General features: G+C 47.7%; 1 protein-coding gene across 2 annotated transcripts; it reads left to right on the top strand.

Annotated features, from left to right (window-relative positions):
* Window positions 1-7,198: 7,198 nt before the first annotated feature.
* Window positions 7,199-15,747, top strand: prdm1b (PR domain containing 1b, with ZNF domain). Of its 2 annotated transcripts, XM_044139517.1 has the most exons (7): window positions 7,199-7,710; window positions 7,821-8,129; window positions 10,274-10,393; window positions 11,453-11,693; window positions 12,842-13,746; window positions 13,839-13,967; window positions 14,243-15,745. In XM_044139517.1, exons 2-7 carry the CDS (start codon window positions 7,959-7,961, stop codon window positions 14,816-14,818), a joined length of 2,142 nt encoding a protein of 713 aa, XP_043995452.1. In that variant the 5' UTR covers window positions 7,199-7,710; window positions 7,821-7,958; the 3' UTR covers window positions 14,819-15,745. The 2 variants fall into 2 exon arrangements, with proteins under 2 accessions (XP_043995452.1, XP_043995453.1); XM_044139518.1 differs by lacking the exons at window positions 7,199-7,710; window positions 7,821-8,129; window positions 10,274-10,393 and adding an exon at window positions 11,191-11,263 and having other exon boundaries at window positions 14,243-15,747.
* The last annotated feature ends 360 nt before the right edge of the window (window positions 15,748-16,107 follow it).

The raw sequence follows: 16,107 nt of genomic DNA, 5'->3' as shown, positions 1-16,107 counted from the left end.
CCTGAACTGTATTTATTTATACGAGTTAAACATCTGCTAACCAAATAGTTAAACTGTTAACTCTACATTGAGCTTAAAGCTAAATATTTAACTCACTAACTTCATATTTAACTTTTTAATTCAATATTAAGCTTCAATCTAAATATCTAACTCAGAATTAGCTAAAAACGTAGCTTTGAGTTGAATATTTAGTTAGCGTGCTACATGTTTAGCTCGCTAACTAAACCAGCGGACGACTGGAGAGCAATGTTTCTCTGTGGAGAACGACGACCCTGAACTGGTTAATGACGACCTTTTGACCTCTTGATGGGCAGCAGGCGTTGCTCCTCTCAGGTGGTTGCTGGTTGCGTTGTGCTAACTCACCTGGACAGCTGAGCTAACAGCAACACGGCCTCTGATTGGCTGGCCGTCCGCAGAGCCAAGGTAGACGAGCTCTGATTGGCCGAGAACAGCCAGGTGATTCAGATGAGATTATCATGTCAGATTACAGCAGAGAGTCAGACGGAGTCATCTGACTGCAGCCTCACCGTTACCATGACGATTCACCTGAAAAACAAAAGCTGCTCCGCCGAGAGAAACCAAAGGTTGAGCTTCAGAACCTCACACACACACGCACACACACACACACACGCACACGCAGAAACGAGCTGCGTTATTTACCGCAGCAGCAGATGGTGCCGAGCGGATCATAATCCTCATTGTGTAAAATGTTTTCACAGATCTGTCGTCATGGAGATGAAATGATTCAGACATGAAACCAGGTTTGAAGCGTTTACATGGTTTAATCCAGATCTGACAGCATTCATGAGGAGTTTGTCTCTGCCCTGCGATAATCAATCAGAGCTGCAGTATTGATCAGTTATTGCTCGGCGGCGCGTGGAATCCTGCAGACAATAAAAGACCAGCAGCCAGATTAAGACAATTAGGCTCCGTTTGTTTTCCAGAGAGCAGGAGAAGCTGCAGAAGAAGAAGATTAAACCAGCAGATTTAGGTCAAAGTGATGAAGTGTGGAGGAAGGAAGGAGGCGGGGCGGGGAAAGGGGGGGATTGGGGTCAGAGAAACCGATCGGTGAGGAAGAGGAGGAGAGAGGAAGAGTCTGATCCCTGACTGATCGTCATCTTCCTCACCTGCTGCAGGAGCTTCCTGTCTGGGGATTTTCCTGATCTGTCTAGACTCCTGAATCAGCACTCACTGTTTGTTTTTCGTTCCTCCGCCTCCTCCTCCTCTTCCTCCTCCTCCTCTTCCTCCTCCTCCTCTTCCTCCTCCCCCTCCTGGTCAGCCTAATTAGCAGATATTTTTATTGATCTGCTGGATTTGGTGCTGAAATCCCTTCTCTGTCTGCCAGACAGATCTGGACTAAAGTCCTCATGTTGCGCTGGGGGGGCTGTGGGGGGGCTAACCCACCTGTTAGCATCGGTACAGCAGCATGCAGACCTGCTTCCACCCTGAAAGTTGCTGTTTTTCTCCAGAACGATGAAAAGGGAAAATGATTCCTGTGAGACTTTTTAGAAATCTATCTGAAAAGTGTGGAGTGCATTTGGCGTTGAGCTGGACTTCCTGCTGTGCCTGGTAAAAGCAGAAGCAGTGAAGTGCTGCAGCGTCCTGCTGCCATGAAGCTTCACAGCTCAGAGTGTCAGAATCTCAGCAGCTCCCAGATTTGCTGCTGCTGATAACTGTGATATTTTCACGACACGTTTAATGAAGAGAAAAAAGTAGTTTAGTTCTCAGAGGAAGCAGCAGCTGCAGAGAAACGGTCGGCCGCGTCAGTTTGGACCTTCGCTCTCAGAGCCACCATGATGGCTGGAAGCCGTGAAACAGAGAAGTCAGATGAAATGCGGCGCAGTGACACGTCTCCTGCTGCAGCCTCGCATGTCTCAGAGCCGGACGATATTGCTGCTGATAAGGATGTTGCTGCTGAGGCTCTGGCCCGTCCGGCTCCTTCCTTCCTCTTCTGTGATGGCATGCAACCTAGAGGAGGTGTGAAAACGCCGGGTTATTTTGGTCTGTCACGCTCAGACTCTGAGAAACTCTGACCTGCTGTCGCTGCTGGGAATCTGAGAGTTCTCACTTCGCTTCGGCCTGGAAGGAAGAGCAGCGGGCCCAAACGGGACGGTTCTGAGACGGCCGCACAGCCAAACGCGGCGCCGCCGCCGCAGCAGGTGCAGCTGCATCACCTGCACCTGCTGCATCACCTGCAGGGGAGGTGGGCGGAGCCTGGAGCGGGCGACGCTTCATGAAGCCTCAGGCGCTGCAGCGAGGTCGCCTGACGCAGTCGGCTAAAAATATCTGCAGAGAACACAGAAAACCTCCGCAGTTCTGAGAACGCTGCACTAATCTGAGTGGAACCGGGCCGGGTCACGGCCCAGAACCCGGTAGAACCCAGTAGAACCTCGCAGCAGCAGATTACTGGCTGTTGTTGTTTCACCCTCGGCTCATAAACAACCCCGCCCCCAGATTAAATTTCAGATTCTGTTTGTTTCAATCTAACCTGGATTATGGCTGATTTATAGATTACATATGTTATTTCCCACATATGGAAACAAGATTGTTTCATAATCCTCAGAGGGTCGAGTTTAAGGTGGAAATGGTTTCTTTAAGGTGGAAATGTTTCTTTAAGGTGGAAATGTTTCTTTAAGGTGGAAATGCTGCAGGCTGTAAAACCAGCAGAACCTCCACAGTGATCCTGGTTCTGGTGAATCCCAGCAGAACCCTGATTCTGTTTCAGACGAGACGTTTCCACTGAAACCAGAACGACTTTCAGACTTTTGTGATTTTCAGTGTAGAAATGTCTGTGTTGAAAAGTATTGGCACCCCGACCCGGTCAGCCAGAACCGGTTCTGGTCTCAGTGGGTCTGAAGCCACAGAGAAAGGACAACGCATCTGAAAAGTGTGGCATGCATCTGTATTCAGCCCTTCAGAACTCTCAGGTTTTTCTCCACCAACTTCTCAGTTGGATTGTGGTCTGGACTTTGACTGGGCCATTCCTTATGAAGCTCCAGTCTCTGCTCTTCTGAAGCTGTCGTGATCTGTGTTTATTTGTGTTTTTCTGTGTTTATTTGTGTTTTTCTGTGTTTATTTGTGTTTTTCTGTGTTTATTTGTGTTTTTCTGTGTTTATTTGTGTTTTTCTGTGTTTATTTGTGTTTTTCTGTGTTTATTTGTGTTTTTCTGTGTTTATTTGTGTTTTTCTGTGTTGTTCCCAGGTGTTTCTCGTCTCCATGACTACCCTCTGTGTATTTAACCCCACCTGTATCCTCTGCTGTCAGTCCATTCCTGTGCCTCGTTGCTACCTGTGTGAGCCCTGCATTCTGCTCAGCAGAGCTGCTGTGGTTTTTGGACATTTTGGATTATTTTTCATTAAAAACTTCATCACTCACTCTGTTCCTGGGTCTTTATCTCCATCCATCTTCCCACAGCATGATGCTGCCACCGCCGTGTCTCACTTTTAGTTTCCTTCGTTCTTCCAGGCGTAATGCTCTACGTTACGTTTCAGATAAAATGCGATAAATCGTGTTTAAAAACAGAGACATTTGAGGAAAACAATCAGGAAGTGATTTCCGTGCTGCTGCTCAGATAATCCAGGGGTTAAATGGATCTGGTGTGGAAAGCGGGTCAGGCTCGGTAAACAACGCGCCGCCGTTCCTCTGATTGATCATCCACTTCCTGTTTGCTTCAGATAATCCTCTGGAGCCACAGCTGGAAAACAAGCAGCTGTCAGCCAATCACACACCAGCAGCTGTGACTCAGCCGGTCCGGTCCGGTCCGGTCCGGTCCGGTCCAGACTGGACCTCAGAACCGAGAGGAAAGGCCGCTCTGTGTTTCATGGCTGCAGGGCCGGTCCGGTCATTTCTGGGGGCTCGGGGGCCCCGCTTCCTGTTCAGAACATCACCATGAACAACAAGAGCACAGGACCCACAGCGTCAGGCTGTAACCATGGCAACACAATAATCAATAGGGGAAGACTATTCTATGCAGTTTTATAAAAATCCTTTAAATCTTAAATGTAAAACCATTTAAAATCTTTTCATTCATCTCTGTTGAAACTTAAATTAAATGTAATAACTTTAATTCTCTGTAAACGTTAAATTCTGGTTTATGAAGTTTGCAGATCCAAACCGGAAATATTAGAGAGAAAACTTGAAACTAAATGTTTTTTAAAATAATAATTTCATTAAAATCCTGGCAGCTGATTGGTTTACACAAAGTTTATTGACGGAATCTGACTTGATGTTGTTTTTATTGTTGATTTTATGTTTCATTGTGTTTCTGTGTTTGATTTGATGTAAAGCTCTTTGAAATGCTTTGATGCTGAAATGTGTTATACAAATAAAATTTGATTTGATTTGATTTTGATTTCTAGTGTTTCTGTGTTCATCTGACTTAGACGGTGATGTACCAGGAAGTAGACCGGCCCAGTCCCGCAGCATGACTCAGACAGAGCCGGGTTCGGGTTCATGGCGTCAGCTGACCATCCGGTTCCCGGCCCGTGGATCCGGTTCCCGGCCCGTGGATCCGGTTCCCGGCCCGTGGATCCGGTTCCCGGCCCGTGGATCCGGTTCCCGGCCCGTGGATCCGGTTCCCGGCCCGTGGATCCGGTTCCCGGCCCGTGGATCCGGTTCCCGGCCCGTGGATCCGGTTCCCGGCCCGTGGATCCGGTTCCCGGCCCGTGGATCCGGTTCCCGGCCCGTGGATCCGGTTCCCGGTCCGCCCAGCAGCAGGTCGACGGGTTCCTGGTTTTATCCAATGTTTCGTTTTTGTTTGTTTTTTAAATATCAGAATCGAACCTGCTGACCTTTGACCTTTCTGTTTACTTTGGACTCGGTCACATCTCATAACAAGCCAGAAAATAAAACTGATTTTATTTAACAAAGCAACTGGAATTACTGGTTAGTTTCCAGTATCGTCTTTGTTTTTTAACAAATGTTTTTGTTTTGCCAAAATCACTTTTGGTAAAAAAAAAATATTTTTGTTCATTATTTCAGGAAGGTGATGATTGTTTCTGTGATAAAAATCTGAAAAGTGTGGTGTGCATTTATTAGTCAGAACTCTGTCTGCAGGTCTTGTGGGATTTTCTCTCTTCCAACTTTGAATATCTGCAAACTTACCACAGATTCTCTATGAATTCAGGTCTGGACTTTGACTAGGCCATTCTAACTCATCCCATAATATCTCTGTCTGGATGTTCAGGTTGGTTCTCCTTCAGGGTGGTCCTGGATTTATCACCACAGCATGATGCTGCCATCACCGTGTTTCACAGTGGAGTCAGGTGTGTTCAGAGATGCTAACCGAACCTTTTCTGGCTTCCCTTTCTGCCAGTCAATAAAGATTCATGGACGTATTTAGGGGTATCGGTGTGCAGTTGGCTCAGCAGAAACCCAAACCTGCCAGAACAAAGTTTAAGGTGTGAAAATGTTTGGAGCCAAAAGTTGAAGAAGGCAGGAAGAGAAACAGGATCAGGAAGTGATTCACGTTTGGACCGGCGACTCCGGGTCCGGTCCGGTCCGGTCCGGTCCGTCAGATCAGATCTCAGCCGAGTTCAAGACCCAACAGAGTTTCACCTTCACCGCTCAACAGGCCACCGCACTTCCTGCAGCAACATGGCGGAGCAACATCCAACCTGCAGCAACATCCAACCTGCAGCAACATCCAACCTGCAGCAACATCCAACCTGCAGCAACATGGCGGTCTGTCAGGCGGACAGGAAGTGCTTCACAGCCAGTGTTTCCTCTGAACTGGTTTCTATGTTGCTTCATCTGGTTTCACGGTAAAACCAAGTCTGACCCAGTTACCATGGAAACCATGATGGGTGGCGAGAGAGGGGTTACCCTAATTTTTCAGTTTTTATTTTTGTCTCCTGGAAGGTTCTCCAGGTGTGATGGCGGTTCTCTCTGGTTCTCAGCCAACCGGCTCTCTAACTTCATGGCTGCGTTGCTGTCCTGCTTCCTGCTGTCAGACTGGTTCTGTTACTTTCGTTTGATTTTAAACTGGCTGCTTGTTCTTCCTCAGGTTCTGCTCCATGTGAGGTGGAAGTGACACCATGAAAACGTGTTCATGCATTAATATGCAGTGATGTCATTAGTCATTAGTCCACAGCAAGCTCAGTCAGTTGGTCGTCACGACAACAAGCTATATGAAAAACAAAGAGCAGGTGGAGGTTTCACCTGAGTGCCTGAACCGGCCACAGTTTTTCAGGCGAGTCACTTTTCCAGCAAGGCGGACCGGCTGCTGAGCAGCTGCTTCCTTTCTCCGGCCTCAAACAGAACCTCTGCATGGCAACAGGTGCTGATTTGGAGCAGACTGTTATGAAACAGCCAGGTGTGTCAGGCGGCATCATTTGGTCTCAGACGGCTTCAGTAAGCTGACCTCAGGTCTTCTCTGATCCTGCCCGCTCATCTGCTCCCCTCCCTCCATCTCGGCACGGCGAGGATTCCCTTCGCCTGTCCTGGATGTGAGTCCAGGAGCGCCGTGCGCCGGCCAACCTGCTGTCCTGGAGCGACGGCTCTTTAGCCTCTGAGCCTGAGCCCAGACTGTCTGCAAATTAGAGAAATTAGCCCAGTTGGGCGCGGGTCAGTGAAAGAGCCTAAGTCCTCATCTCCCCCATCACACAAACAGCTCCAGGTTTAACCCCCAACACTGTGCAGTAAAGCTGCCCCTTGGAAAGCAGCGCACCATATGGCAGCCAATTTAGCTTTTCACCGGCCAAGTTTACAACGAAGGCGAGAGGAGTACCAGCTACACAGACTAAAATTAGCAGCAATAATTTGGGTTATAAGAAAAATGGAGATTTATGTTTCCAAGTCATATTTTACTAAATACACAGCTAACTCAGTCAGAGCTAAATGTTTAGTTGGAAGCTAGATTTGATTGTAAAACTTTACAAACGGCTCACTGAGACACACTTAGTATGAAATCTATCAGAGGAACAGGATTCCTCACATTCATTAGGTGTCAATTAATGAACAGTTTATTAATAACTGCTTTAATCAAACCTGCGTTCTCAGATCTTCATTACTGCTCTGGATGTTAATGTTTGCTGAACTGGAGCAAAGATCAGAGTTTCTCCTGCAGTCGGACCAGGAGGACCAAGCAACGAGAAAGTTGTCTTTCAACATCCCACCTGGTTCAGGTTCTCCTCTGTGAACTGGACCAACATCTGGACCTGCACAGGTTCTAATCCTGCTCCAACACATTTTCCAGACTGAATTAAAGCAGACTTAGAGGCGTGTGTGTGTGTGTGTGTGTGTGTGAGGGATGTAGGTCAAGGCGATACAGTGGCAGCAGATTGCTCATTAAGTGCCAAACCAAGCAAAAGTCTCTGTTTTCCAGTGGCACCGGGCCGGCCATCTGCTCCTCCTTTATTCATTCATTAAGACGTCTTCATTGTGTGTGTGCGTGTGCACGTGTGCACATACATGTGGAAGCATTCATCACAACAGCCACTTGCACAACGTCACCCCGTGTTGTTGTCCAAAAGCAGCAGTAGCGTGTCGGATGGCCGCATCATGTGACCACGGCGGCCGGTGATTGGACGGCACAAGCAGCTAAAACGGATGGCGCTGTCCCGGCTTGGGACTTTCTGGTGAGGGTGATGCAGTGACCACAGACTGAAGGAAAACCTGGACTGGCTGGAGAAGAAGCCCAAAGAGAACGGAGAGTCAGGAGATGATGTAGCCAAAGACACGATGGTCCAGCAGCTGAATGAATGTGTGACGGTGAGTTTTACTTCACCGCATTTATGGACTTCAGTGTCAGCTGTTTCCTCTCTTTACCCTCAGGTTAGTTTTACTTTAGCTCAGTCCTTTCTTCTGTTTTGCTTCTCCAGAGTTTGAGATTTAACCATCACACCTGAAAAAGGGCCTTCCCCAATAAAACCAAAGTAGTCCTGTACCAAAGCAACCAGATCCAAACCAAAGGACCAGAGCCTGAATCTATCACCTGACGTCTGAGAATAGCTTGAAGAATGAAGCTGGAGAGCAGCCTGTCAGACATGAGCGCCTGGAGGGAGCTGGACTTTGCTCTCAACTGCACCTACATTGTTCCAGACCAGGTGTCGGACCCGAGCTTCAGCCTCCCCAAAGCCATGACCTCCATCCCACGCAACCTCACCTTCGACTACAGCGCAGACAATGAGGTAACTAGTTGAGTTTCATCCTCCATCGCATCGATGTTTCTGAGTTACATAGCTCTGTCGACCCCACTGGGTCTACAACAATAGGTCTGCTGAGCTCTTCACAAACATCTGTGGTCAGGTGAGGTCATGATGAGTGCATTTAGCTTGCAGCTAGTTCACATGATCTCAGCTGTTAACACCGGAACCAAACCCACCCAGACGATCAGAACCAGCAGCGTTGCTCTAAATGCCCTCTCTGCCTTCAGGTAGATCGTTTCTGCTGAACGCGTCTCACCTGGGAGGCCTCTAGCTGTTCTGTGATCAGTTCTGACCTCTGACCTGCCTCTCAGTCGGAAGCCCCTGAGGTGGATGTGTGTGTTGGGGCAGTGGGGGTACATTGCTGTGGCTGAAGACAGATTCATTATCTTTTAAGGAAGAGGGAGCAGTGTCACACTCACTTGTTTTGTAGTCAACACTCAGTTTGTGGTTGCTGTCCCCTTCCTTTTTTATCCTCAGCAAGGCGACACTTTCTGTGCTTGTTCCTCTTTTGCAGTTCTCAGACTCTCATCTGTTCCTCCTCCGCCTGCAGCCGCTGCTGCTGCAGATAAAATCAAACTGTGGCCTCATTGAAAGTCCCTCACCTTCTTTGGTGCTTTTACTGATGTGCGCCTAATAATGCTTGGTGTGCACGTTTGATGCAGCGCCACTGCATGCAGCAGGAGACTCAATACTATCTCTGGCACTGCCCAAACTGTTGCACAGTTTTCCTTCCTGTTCCTGTGGTGAGCGTACCTTGCAGCCGTTCTTTAGGGAGGGATCGTGAGCCGACTTTTGGAAATGTGCCGTAGGAAAACTACGGTCAGACTCGGAGGTGTTTGCATGAGGAGATCAGTAAAAGGCACGTGGCAGATGGAGCGTCAGCAACGGGTGGCTGTAAGATGGTTAGGAGGGGTGATTGAGGGGGGCAGGATCTGGGCAGAGGAGGATGGGGGGGATTTAGGATGAAGTCAGATGATTAACTTTCATTGGGGTAAGGAGTCCGGCCGGGCGGCTTGTGGAGGGCACACAAGCCATCTGAGGAAAGGAGACAGAGGGTCTCAGGAGGGTGATCGCGTGGGTCCACATGGGAAACCCCCCCACTACCACCACCAGCCCATTCTTTCACCTAACCCTAACCCCCCTGAAAGCCTAACATGGCTGGAACAAGCGGTTGAACAGTAGCGCCAGTTCAGCCGAAACAACTCATTAGTCACGCAACAGCTGCCAATCACAATGTCCCTGTCAAACTGGTTCACCTTACAATAACACAACAACACACACGCACACACACACACACACACACACACACACACACACACAGGTCAGTAGCTAATTGCCCCAAAATCAGTCACTTCTCTTGTTTCTGACTGATTCCTTGAAAAGGATCAGAAAGGTTTGAATTTCATTTCTGGATTGTAAGTGACCAGTGTGTGTGTGTGTGTGTGTGTGTGTGTGTTTGTGTGCGTGTGTGTGTGTGTGTGTGTTTGTTGGATGTGTGTGAACAAAACGCCTTCACACTTTGTCAACAAAACAAAAACAAAATAAGAATGACAGACACTAAAGGTGTCAACAGTCCTCACAGGTCTAGAGGACAACGATCCGTCTGCTGATGTCCTCCAGGTCATCATGACCCGGAAAGTTAGATGACGGATTTCTTCCTTAAATTACTGCCTCTTCCTGAGAAATCAGGTACATTCTGTATTTGCTTGACAGGTACAGACAGCAAACTGTCAGGGAATCTGCTTTTACATTCTGACTCATTTCCACATGAGAGGGACATTTTGAAACCTTGGATTTCCAATTGGCCAACCACAAACAGTTTGTTGTGTTGTTTCCTTCACGTATGAAATCTCTAGAGTAACACCTGCACCTGCAGTCAGGAGGCGGCGGGTCAGAGATCAGTGGAGTAGGTCAGAGAAAGCGGTAAGTCTCCTCATCGGTTTAGCTCGTCAGGAAGGAAAGTGGGTCATGTGGAGGCTTTAATTGGACTGGTCCGATCCGACAGAAGAGCGTCGCGGGTCACTGACCTCAGCAATGTAAACACGATCTGTAATGGATCGAACTTGTTCAGGTTTCAGTTATCAACATGAGGAACGTGTCTGGTAATTATTTGCTCTTTTATCCAGGTGACAGGTGTGTTCAGCAAGGAGTACATCCCTCAGGGAACACGCTTTGGCCCCCTGCAAGGAGACCTCTACACCAAAGACAGCGTACCAAAAGAGGCCAACAGGAAGTACTTCTGGAGGGTAAGAGCATGCTGGCTGTGAAACATGTTGACAGATCAGGGAAAATGAGCCTGGGAAAAGTTAAGGAGCCACAGGTTTTCATCTTCTTCTCTTTCACATCATGTTGGCTTCTGTGTGTCAGTAAGGAAACAAAATTGCTTTCTCACAGATGCCTGCGGCACTCAGGGCTTTTTGGTGTAAATTTTTGAGGAAGTTTGTGAACTCTGCTTACACGTAACGATGGATTCAGTTTTAGAGTCATCAGAGTTTTACTGGCACTGGCCTCATATTTCAGTCACAAAGGAAGAGCTGATTGTTTGTGTGACAGAGTCTCGTCTCCACCCCTTCTTAGGATCTGAGCCTTTCTCTGATATCCACGGTTCTTGTATCATTCAGGAATTTTTTTCTTCAGGTTGAGTCAATTCCCAAAAGGAGTTTCTGACACCATCCTGTGTAGTTTTCTTCCTGTAAACCTGGTAGGGGTGTTCCTTCCTCCTGTCTATAGTGAAAGTCAGCGCTCCATGGAACAGATTATGTTATCAGACGTGTGTCACAGGTAAGACGTGCTGCCACAGGCAAACCCTGCAGCCGTCTGGCTGCTGGCCAGCTGCGCTGACATTTCACTTTCATCTACTTTGTTCCACACATTCCCTCTTTTGGTGTTTCATTTCAACAATTAATGACGGATGGCGTGCTGCCTATGAATCAGAGAAACAGAGAACTGAGAAAGGAATCAAAAAAAGAGGCAGTGCACAACAACTAGCCCCGCCCCAAACCTTTAAGGCTCAACAAAACAGAGACGCTGACAGAAAACACTCAGATCAAGGAGCTACCAGTCAGGACCCACAGCAGACTGACAGCTGAGCAGGATATTAACTGTACATGGCAGAGGTGATTATTCTCAACCTGTTAGGTTTTCTTCTGAACTGCCTCCAATCAAGTCAACGATCTGCAGCACAAATTTAATTTCTCTTTAAATTGATTACATTCATTCGGGTGGCTTGGTGATTGTTCCAGCAGACTATCTGACATTCCTGTGTGTTGCCACATTTCCAACCATTTGCTCTTCTTCTGCTGCAGATTTACAGCGGCGGTCAGCTTCAACACTTCATCGACGGCTACGATGTCCAAAAGAGCAACTGGATGCGTTACGTGAACCCGGCGCGCTGCCTGGCCGAGCAGAACCTGGTGGCCTGCCAGAACGGCCGGGACGTCTACTTCTACACCATCCGGCCCGTGGAGCCCAAGCAGGAGCTGCTGGTGTGGTACAGCCAGGAGTTTGCTCAGAGACTCTGCAGCCAGCAGGATGACCTCCGACACAGTGAGTTCCACCTCCAAACACAGCAGCGCTACTGCAGGGATCTGTTTACGACTGTCTGAAGGTGTTCAGTTACCTCCTGGTTACGGAGAACAGTGTGAGATAAGCTGGTGCTGCTGAACTTCTTTGATTTCTCTAAAGAATCACTGAGTGAGAAGCAGCGAAGGACAGATGATTATCAGTTACTTTTAGTTGCGAGGCAGCACAATGACTCACCAAAATCCCTTTGCTTTTTCTTACGAGAGCTGATAAAGGAGCTGATTGGTATCTTTGTAGTGAATAAACACATTTTGTCTTCTTCAAAGCAACAGAGGACACATAATCCTTCAATCTTATCTTTTGCGGTACTAGGACTTTTCTTCCTGTCTGGTCTCCAGTGGTCACTCACATATCTCAATTTGATGCGTCACTAGGTGTGTTGTTCAACGGTGAAGAGTCAGAGAAATCTGAGGGTAATAACGTCCGTTCAAAGTACTTGTGTGAGTCACTCGTTTCCAGCTATTTACAGAACATCGGTAGGTGAAGTCATGCCCTCGCCATCCGGAAAGATGAGGCTGAGACTCATAATTCATGTGTCCATTCATCCAGTCAACTGAGGCAAAGAATGACTATGTCTCTATTGAGTGTTGCATGGTGCAGCTGTGATCCTCTGACGGTCTGTGAACGTTATCTCCAGAAGGTCAGGAGGTGGTTCAGGATGGTGGCCTCTCTTTGGAAATGTAAGGCTGCTGATGGTACAGAAACCTTTGAGGGTTAGAGTCAGTGAGAACACAGAGAGGTGATTTTCTCAAACCAGAAGAGGAAAAGAAGGAGATGTGTTTTTTTCTCTTGTGGTCAGTACGGTAATACACCATACCCAGAAACAGTTTCACAAACGAAACTCAGTATTTCTGTGTTGCAGCTCATATATGATATGACACATGGACTCCCACACACCTCATCACCAACTCTCCCTCCCACAGAAAATCACTTGTACAACAGAAACCCATGAATGTTGTGTCATGTCAAAACTGAAACTACTATCATTTACCATAAGAGGGCGTGCCTGGTGTGGGCGGCTGAGCCTTACTGTATGTCTGTAAACACAAAGAGCTCAGGGATGACTGTTCTTCAGCCTTAATCTCAACACAGATGTTGTTTTCTTGTTGCAGAGCACAGTGATGAAGAGCATCCCAAACAGTATCTACCTCAACAGACATTTCTTCAGGACAGAACGAAGGAGGAGGTGAAGCAGCATCTTGAAGAAGACGGTGAGGAGAAGATTGACGTGGAGATGTTGGAGAGAGACACTCCTCCTGACACGCCTGACGAGCAGATCGTGGACTTTAGCAGAAAGATGGAGAGGGAGGAAGAACCAGAAGGCCGAGGCGTCATTCCCTCCCCTCAGCACGACCACAGGGAACCCCCGCTGGGCTTCAATCACCCCTACCTATCCGACCACCACCCCACTCTGCCAGCTCCACACCGAGGCCTCCCGCTTCACCTCCATGGCCTCTACGGCCACAGGGAGGGCCTGGTCTCCTCTTACTCGCCGCTCTACTCCCACTCCAGACATCTTCAGCCTCCTTACCAGTTCCTCCCACCGTACGGTCCTCACTATCCTCGCCTCGTCCTCCCTCCCTACTCCCCTCCCTTCCCCAGCATCATTCCTTCACGAGGATCCCTCCGGTACAGCAGCTACCTGGGCACTGACGGAGTGCCGTACCCCCCCATCGCTCCACCCAACCTGCTCCCAGGGTCCCTGCCATTCGCTCCGTCTTCTCAAGGAGGCCTGAAAGAATTAACCCCAAACGTTTCACCACCAAGAGGCGCTCCAGCCACTCCGGAGCTGTCTCCGCCTGCCAAACCTGACAGCTACCATCCCTCTCTGGAGCAGTCTCCCTCCAGCTGTGAGGAGGCCATGAACCTCAGCCTGGCTTTGAACAAGAGCAGCACAGCGCCGCGGAACGGACCTGGACACAAATCCCTGCCCTACCCCCTGAAGAAGCAGAACGGAAAGATTAAATACGAATGTAACATCTGCTCCAAAACCTTCGGACAGCTCTCCAACCTAAAGGTGACGACTCTTCCTCCACAACACAGCCGACAAACACTTCTAGTCATGGTCAGTGAACAGTTGAGCTCATAGCTGTCTTCCTACCATCACAGGTCCACCTCCGAGTGCACAGCGGTGAGAGACCCTTCCAGTGTCATTTGTGCAAGAAGAGTTTCACCCAGCTGGCCCACCTCCAGAAACATCACCTGGTCCACACCGGAGAGAAACCCCATGAATGCCAGGTAGGTTCAAAATGGATACATCAGAGTACAGTGGTGTCAACTCACACACCTTTCAGGTGTTTTATGTTTACTGAGGCACACCTTACATTTTCATCCTTTAGTTAGTTAGTAAGAGTCTCTGAGGGTGCGAGTGATTCACCAAAACTAGTCCCACCTGTTTCATACCTGAAATACGCAGGAATGAGATACTGATAGTAGAAGTAACATCAAAACACCTTATCACCTTTCTTCCTGTTTGGTACTTGAGCCTGAACTTTTCATTTCATTTCTTCCAGGTGTGCCACAAACGCTTCAGCAGCACCAGCAACTTGAAAACACACCTGCGACTGCACTCAGGGGAAAAACCTTATCAGTGCAAATTATGCAACACCAAGTTCACCCAGTACATCCACCTGAAGCTGCACCGGCGCCTCCACAGCAGCCGCGACCGGCCCTACCGCTGCGCGCTCTGCTCACAGACCTTCTTCCACCGATTCAGCCTCTTCATCCACCAGCACAGCTGCTGCCTGGCCAACTCCTCCTCTCCGGTCAACGTGCACATGAAGGAGATGGTGGAGCGCTTCGACGCCAGCCAGGAGGCAGACACGCTCACAGAAACCGCCTCCGCCTCTCAGGTAGGGGAAGCTGTGGAGCACTGGCTGGCCCGTACGCTGGAAGGAGAGGGGAAGGAGGACCAGAGGGAGGCCACGGTTCTGCTGAAAGCCCTGACCGCCGCCATCAACGCACCGGTAACACCTATGGTCCCGACCGCGTTGCCGGTGTCTCACCACAGCCCTACTTTGGGCTTCCAGGAGCGGGCCAGCGTGGTTCATCTCCACCGACGGCCAACAGTAAAAACAGAGGGACAGTGAGGGCAGGGTCCTGAAGATTCACCAAAAAAATGTACAAAAGACGGGCGTGGCCAAAGTCAGTGGCTGATTTTGCTTCAAAGTGTCAACGGGAATTTCTCCTGATCCAATGAGAGCAGCACCAAAATAAGAGCATTCCAAAGAGAGAATGATGCTCGTCCCAGAGCTGACGACAAACTGTGACGTATTTAAAAACTTTCACTCAGGTAGAAAACTGTTTGCTTTGTTGTGCTTTAACTTATTATTTCTGAAACTGGTTTTGTTGATATTTATTTAGATGTTTAAGAGTTGTTTTTGTTAGTTTTTTGTGTTCAGCGATTTGATAACGTTTTGTCAGTGGACGGCGTTGGATCAGTTATCACCTGTGAACCTGCTTATGGAGACACAAAGCCAATCATTTATTTATTTACGTTGAAATGGAAAAGCCATTGCCAAAATATTAACGTGTTTGTGGATCGTTATTCACATTGTTCCAGCTCCAGAGGAGGAAGGACAGAGATTCAGTCTAAGCATTACTCACCTTTACTTTTCTTTACCTGAACAGAACAAACCGAATCAGAAAATATTCACACATTTGAGTAAAACTGTTAACTTACTGTAAATGTGTGAACAGAAGCTCCATCCAAACCTGACTTCAGTAACTCACATTCAGCAACATTCATGTTTTGTAGCCGTGGGATAAAAATCAGTTTCATTTTTGAGTTTTGGTGAAAACCTCCAGAACCTTCCTGTAAAAACACTGCTGAGTCTGAAATGTAGTTTTATTTCTGTTTGTTTTTTTACTTTGACTTTTGTACAGACTGTTATGTAGTTTATTTTTTACAAACAGGTTATAAGATACTCAGGATTTATACGTGAGAGACTATTTTGATGATACTTTTATATATTTACTTGAAGTAGCACATTAAAATATTGTTTCTATAAAATAAACAGTTGGTGTTTGGTTTTTATTACAGTTAAAGCATCTTGGAGTGGATGTAATAACTCCTTGTCATGTGATTAACGCAGTAAATCATAAAAAAAGATAACATGTTCCAACATGCCCCACACTAATAAATTATGTTACGTTTTGCACCAAGATGTCAAACAGCTGACAAAAACAGGAACTAAAAACACAGCATACCTAATATTTATAGTTATTTATTCAATCTTTTTGTGTGAGGTTAAATATTTTACTACAGAGGCAGATTGCTAACGTTAGCTAGCTGTGCTAGCTGGCTAACACACAGCTTACCGTTTGTCTTTCTAAACTCCTCACCGTCTCTGAACGCGAAGTGCTGCAGAGTTTCTGT

This window comes from Gambusia affinis, linkage group LG14 (genome assembly GCF_019740435.1).
Source record: "Gambusia affinis linkage group LG14, SWU_Gaff_1.0, whole genome shotgun sequence".
NCBI lineage: Eukaryota > Metazoa > Chordata > Actinopteri > Cyprinodontiformes > Poeciliidae > Gambusia > Gambusia affinis.
Note: the sequence above shows the minus strand (reverse complement) of the source record. Positions and strands in the feature narration are given on the sequence as shown.

Coding starts and splice junctions, on each gene's coding strand:
- prdm1b (XM_044139517.1), top strand. CDS start 7,959: ATGAAGCTGGAGAGCAGCCTGTCAGACATGAGCGCCTGGAGGGAGCTG. Junction 8,130..10,273: donor ACTACAGCGCAGACAATGAG/GTAACTAGTTGA, acceptor TCTTTTATCCAG/GTGACAGGTGTGTTCAGCAA. Junction 10,394..11,452: donor ACAGGAAGTACTTCTGGAGG/GTAAGAGCATGC, acceptor CTTCTGCTGCAG/ATTTACAGCGGCGGTCAGCT.